The sequence below is a fragment of the Chinchilla lanigera genome, unplaced genomic scaffold (genome assembly GCF_000276665.1).
Source record: "Chinchilla lanigera isolate Chin_1 unplaced genomic scaffold, ChiLan1.0 scaffold00057, whole genome shotgun sequence".
NCBI lineage: Eukaryota > Metazoa > Chordata > Mammalia > Rodentia > Chinchillidae > Chinchilla > Chinchilla lanigera.
In genome coordinates, this window is record NW_004955458.1 from 645,180 (window position 1) to 651,543 (window position 6,364).

General features: G+C 46.4%; 1 protein-coding gene across 3 annotated transcripts in view; it reads left to right on the forward strand.

The window, feature by feature from the left end:
• Nucleotides 1-6,364, forward strand: part of Sp1 (Sp1 transcription factor) — a 32,926-nt gene that overhangs the window by 745 nt on the left and 25,817 nt on the right. Inside the window, exons 2-3 of one of the 3 annotated variants that reach the window (XM_005397176.2) lie at nt 454-611; nt 1,000-2,512. In XM_005397176.2, coding sequence (XP_005397233.1) covers nt 454-611; nt 1,000-2,512 — 1,671 coding nt within the window. Of the gene's footprint in view, nt 1-8; nt 612-999; nt 2,513-6,364 lie in introns of those variants that run through there. The other 2 variants (XM_013520955.1, XM_013520956.1) reach the window with 2 other exon arrangements.

The window sequence follows — 6,364 nt, forward strand, 5'->3', positions numbered from 1 at the left end:
TCCTGCCTCAGCCTCCCGAATGCTGGGGTGACAGGCGTGCGCCACCACGCCCGGCTCACACGTGCATTTTTTTTCCCCTCTGTTTCAATCCTCCTTTCAGGAAGCTCTCGGTCCACTCCCGTGTTTGTCGTCGTTGTATATACCCTTTTCCCAAGGATATGTTTCCTTATTTTGAAACTCAGCATTGCCCGTCACCCCTCACATTCTCTATCCCGAAAGCACTTGTTGAGCGTTTTCGGAGTCTTTACCTTGTGGGAAAACTCAGGCCCAGTTTTGCCATCGTTGAGTGTTTGTGTCTTATATCCCTAGGATCTCCTCTGCACCGATTCATTTTCTTTATAGTTGCGCCTTCCTGTTACTCATTACTGACACATCATAGCCTTCTTTTACACTCCTGCCTTAGTCCTTTTTCTTCCCCTACGTTATATTGTTTATGTTTTAATTTTTTTTCAGATCAAGATCACTCCATGGATGAAATGACACCAGTGGTGAAGATTGAAAAAGGAGTTGGTGGCAATAATGGGGGCAGTGGTAATGGTGGTGGTGCCTTTGCTCAGACTCGAAGCAGCAGCACAGGCAGCAGCAGCAGCAGCGGAGGAGGAGGAGGGCAGGTGAGTGATCACTATAAAACGGGGACATAAGTATTCTTGGGAACTGCCTTAGTCTTCACAGAAAGACTTTTAGGAAAAGATGGAAATACCCTAATAGATGGGAAGTAAGTAGAGAGGCACGTGAATTGGAAATTCCCCAGGGATGAGTTTCAGCAACACAGAAAGGTCAGATTTTTGTTTTTTGGCGCTGGGGATGGAACCCAGATCCTCTTGCCTGTGGGCAAGTGCTTTACCCTTGAGCTATACTCCCAGCCCTAAATAGGCCAGGTTTTTGTTTCTGGTTTCTTTTTTTTTTTTTTGCACTGCGTTGCTGTGTATTTGTTGTATGCTGCCCCCTAGGCTGGCAAATGGGTGTCACTAACTCCTTTCCTCTCTATTTCCTGGCCAGGAATCCCAGCCATCCCCTTTGGCTCTGCTGGCAGCAACCTGCAGCAGAATTGAGTCACCCAATGAGAACAGCAACAACTCCCAGGGCCCAAGCCAGTCAGGGGGCGCAGGTGAGCTTGACCTTACAGCTACACAACTTTCACAGGGTGCCAATGGCTGGCAAATCATCTCTTCCTCCTCTGGGGCCACCCCTACCTCAAAGGAACAGAGTGGCAACAGTACCAACGGCAGTAATGGCAGTGAGTCTTCCAAGAATCGCGCAGTCTCCGGGGGGCAGTACGTGGTGGCTGCCACCCCCAACTTACAGAACCAGCAGGTTCTGACAGGACTGTCCGGAGTGATGCCTAACATTCAGTATCAAGTAATCCCGCAGTTCCAGACCGTTGATGGGCAGCAGCTGCAGTTTGCCGCCACTGGAGCCCAAGTGCAGCAGGATAGTTCTGGTCAAATACAGATCATACCAGGTGCAAACCAACAGATCATCACAAATCGAGGAAGTGGCGGCAACATCATCGCTGCTATGCCAAACCTACTCCAGCAGGCTGTGCCCCTTCAAGGCCTGGCTAACAATGTGCTCTCAGGACAGACTCAGTACGTGACCAATGTACCGGTGGCCCTGAATGGGAACATCACCTTGCTACCTGTCAACAGTGTTTCTGCAGCTACCTTGACTCCCAGCTCTCAGGCAGTCACGATTAGCAGCTCTGGGTCCCAGGAGAGTGGCTCACAGCCTGTCACTTCAGGGACTGCCAGTTCTGCCAGCTTGGTATCATCCCAAGCCAGTTCCAGCTCCTTTTTCACCAATGCCAATAGCTACTCAGCAACTACTACTACCAGCAACATGGGAATTATGAACTTTACCACCAGCGGATCAGCAGGGACCAACTCTCAAGGCCAGACACCCCAGAGGGTCAGTGGGCTGCAGGGGTCTGATGCTCTGAACATCCCGCAGAACCAGACATCCGGAGGCTCACTGCAAGCAAGTCAGCAAAAGGAGGGAGAGCAAAACCAGCAGACACAGCAACAACAAATTCTTATTCAGCCTCAGCTAGTTCAAGGGGGACAGGCTCTTCAGGCCCTCCAAACAGCCCCATTGCCAGGGCAGAGCTTTACAACTCAAGCTATCTCCCAGGAAACCCTCCAGAACCTCCAGCTTCAGGCTGTTCCCAACTCTGGCCCGATCATCATCCGGACGCCAACAGTGGGGCCCAATGGACAGGTCAGTTGGCAGACTCTACAGCTGCAGAACCTCCAAGTTCAGAATCCTCAAGCCCAGACAATCACCTTGGCCCCAATGCAGGGTGTTTCCTTGGGTCAGACCAGCAGCAGCAACACCACCCTTACACCTATTGCCTCAGCTGCCTCCATCCCTGCCGGCACTGTCACTGTGAATGCTGCTCAACTCTCCTCCATGCCGGGCCTCCAGACCATTAACCTCAGCGCATTGGGTACTCCAGGAATCCAGGTGCACCAGCTTCCAGGCCTGCCGTTGGCGGCTATTGCAAATACCCCAGGTAAGGCAGCTTCTTCTTCTTCCTCTTCTTGTTTTTTTTGAGGGGGTCTCGCTATGTAATTCAAGCTGGTCTTGAACTCACAGTGTAGCCCAAGTTTACCTCAAACTCATGGCAGTCCTCCTGTCTCAGCCTCCCAACTGCTGGGATAACCATGCCTGGCAAGGCTTCTAATCCTTTGCTTGTATTATGTACTAACTTCATTTTTTTTTTTTTTGTCTTTTTGAGACAGGGGCTCATTATGCAGTTCAGGCTGGCCTTGAGCTCACTTTGTAGCCCAGGCTGGTCCCAAATTTGCAAAGATTTTCCTGCCTTAGCTCTTCCCCCAAGTGCTGGGATTACAAGGCGTGTACCACCACACCCAGCATGAACTAACTTTAGTGCTTAGCTCAAAGTATTAAGTCTAAGGCGGGCAATATAAGTACATACTAGGAGTGACACTTTCTCAAGGCCTAATCATTTAGGCAAGTGAATCAGAAAAAATAGCTATATTTTTATTTAAGTCATTTGGAACTTAATAAATAGAAACTTTTCAGTTCATCTGATACAGAGTGTGCACTTGTGGTCAGTGTCCTGGGATCTGTGTACTTTGCAGTCCCTCTGGTCTTCCAGAGTAAAGCTGGCAAACATTTTTCTGTAAAGGGTTAGATCCATGTCCTGTGGGCCACATGTGGTTCTAGTCACATTATATTTCTTTGCGTGTGGGGTATTTTGGTGTGTATGTGTACGTGTTACTGTGGAATGAACTCAGGGACTTCACAATGCGCTACTTTCCCAACCTTTCAAAATTTTTCATTTTTATTTATTTATTTATTTTTTTTGGTACCAGGAATCGAACGCAGGACCTTGCACTTGAAAAAAAAATTTTTTTAAGGCGTGGTTTTGAAGCTGGGTATAATGGCACACACCTGTAATCCCAGCACTCTGGAGGCTGAGGCAGGAGGATCCTTTCGAGTTTGAGACTGCCTAGGCTACAAAGTGAGCTGAAGGCCAGCCTGAACTGTGTGACCCTGTCTCACAAAGACCAAAAAAAAAAAAAGACATGGTCTGGAAAAGTCACTAAATTGCCCAGGTTGGGCTAGAACTTGTGGGTCTCCTGCCTCAGCTTGCCAGAATGGTGGGATTACAAGCCTGTGCCTCTGTGCATGGCTTTTTTTTTTAATGTAAAATTAGGGCTATCGTTGTAGTTCGGTGGTATAGCACTTGTCCAGCACTTGTGAGGCCCCAAATTCAATCCCTAGCACCACAAAAGTAAACAAATAAATAAATTTTAAAAAACACTGTAAAGCATGTTTTAGGTTTAGGCCAGTCCTACATAGGAATAAAATTATGAGTCGAGTGCAGTGGTGTCTGCCAGTAATTCCAGCACTCGGGGAGGCTGAAGTAGGAGGGTTGGATGTTCAGCTCAATTTGGGCAATTTAGCAAGACCTTGTCTCACAATAAAATAAAAAGGCTGGAGATATAGCTCAGTGGGTTCAACCCCCAGTATCGAAAAAAACTTTATTATGAATTTGATCTATTTGTGAGTAGTTGTGTGGGGTTTTTTTGTTGTTTTGTTTTGTTTCTGTCTTTTTGAGACAGGGTCTCGCTATGCAGTTCAGGCTAGCCTTGTTTTTTGGTTGTTTTTTTTTTTTTTTGTCTTTTTGAGACAGGGTATCGCTGTGCAGTTCAGGTTAGCCTTGAACTCACTTTGTAGCCCAGGCTGATCTCGAACTCACAGTGATCCTCCTGCCTCAGCTTCCTGAGTGCTGGGATTACAGGCGTGCGCCACCACGCCCGGCCCAGGCTAGCCTTGAGCTCATTTTGTAGCCCAGGCTAGTCTTAAACTCACAGTGATTCTCCTGCCTCAGCCTCTCCAGTGCTAGGATTACAGGAGTGTGCCACAACACCTGGCTGTTTGTGAGTAGTTTTTTTGTTTTTGTTGTTTTTTCGGTACCGGGAATTGAACTCATGATCTTGTGCTTGCCAGGCAGGTGCTGTGCCACTGAGCTAAATCCCCAGCCCCTGTGAGTAGTTTTTAAATGCTTAGATATGTCTCATGAGTTGTAAATCATAATTGAGGAACAAGCCATCTATTGATTCCAGAAAAATTTTTCCGACAGAAATACTCTGGGCGATCTTTTGTTAGGGGGAGGCTGGGGAACTTGTGCCTGCTGGGCAGGTGCTCTAACATTGAGCTGCATCCTCAGCCCTTCCTTTTTTTATTTTTTGAGATAGAGTCTCTACTATGTAGTTCAATCTGGCCTTGAACTCCCTATGTAGCCCAGGCCGCCCTTGGGCTCCAACTTGCCTTATTGCCTCGGCCCTTCCTGATTAATCTTAGTTAATCAGGACCCTACATAGTATGCAAACTGGTAAACCAAGGTTTATTTTTCTTTTTCTTTTTCTTTTTTTAAATTCTGAGACCAGGCCTGGCTAAGTTGCTAAGTTGCCTAGGCTGGGCTTCAGTTAGTAATTCTCCTTCCTGCCTCAGCATTGCAGAATTACAGGCATGCTCCCCTGCCCCTTTTTTTCTTTTTTTGGTGCCGGGAATCAAACTCAGGACCTTGTGCTTGCCAGGCAGGTGCTGTACCGCTGAGCTGTATCCCCGGCCCGTGTTTTGTTTTTTGAGTCAGAGTCTCACACTGTAGCCCAGGTTTGTCTTGAACTCCCCATCTTCCTGCCTCAGCCTCTCAAGTCTTGGATGTACAGGAATGGGTGCCACACCTGGTTGGAATTACTTACTTTTATTACAAAGTTCTTACTCATTTTGACTAGTTATGTAAGTGGGGATAACAAATACGGAGATAACCATATTTCCTATCTTGCAGTTTTGGAAATTTTAGGAGGAGAGGTCTGCTCAAGTTCTCTAACTTTCAAATTCTTATGTATGTATTCACTTAATTTAGTGTTGTAGTTTCACTGTGTAATCCCGGCTGGCATTGAACTTCTGCCTCAGCTTTCTGAGTAGTGGAAGTGCTGAGATTACAGGCGTGTGCCAACACACCTGGCAGTTCTTATGTATTTAAAGTGACCACATTTTAAACTTCAGCAAGACTTTTTTTTGTGGTACTATAACTGGATCTTGTGTCCTTGTTTGGGGGCAAGAAAGATCGAAACCGATAAAATAGCAAATGGTTAAAAAAAAAAATAGCAAATGGTGGGGATTGGGCAAATGTGTGTTTATTAGAAAGAATAAAAAAGAAGCTCTCTGCTAAGCTGGAGAGGGGTGGTCCATGAGGCAGACACCATAGATGTTTAGGTCTGTTGGTTTTTTGTATGGTTTTGGGGGCTGATGTATGTGACAGAAAGCACAGATGCTTGTGGTTGCAGGTAGGCCTTTGATATCTGGAGAGCAAGGTGCTTTATTTGTATTTCATTTCCTCCAACGTCTGTCTCTCCCATTTGGTTAAAGATCTATTCTTTCTGTGTCTCTTGCATTTTATTAGGCCCTGGTAGTCTGTTTTTGTATTTCAACTCACTTAGGTCCCAATCTTTTCTTTTTACTTTACTTTACATTAGCTATTCAGGATCTATGCCCTATCTGCCTAATTTCCCTATCTCCTGGCTTCAGTAAGACTCAGGTCCTAATGCATGCTCAGTAAGTACTCTACCACTGAGCTGCATTCCCAGCCCTGTTACTTTTTTTTTTAATACTGGGAATCAAACTCAGGACCTGGCCGCTTGCCAGGCAGGCACTTGTGCCCCTGAGCTATATCCCCCACCCTTCCCAGACTGTTTCTAAATTTTCAAAGTTTTCCTGGGTTATGCAGAGTGTGATCAATTTGGGAGCCTGGTGCCGTATTCTCCAGGAATAGTTGGGATTGTAAGTGTGCATCATCCCATCTTTTTCTTGTCTCTTTGATTCTATATAT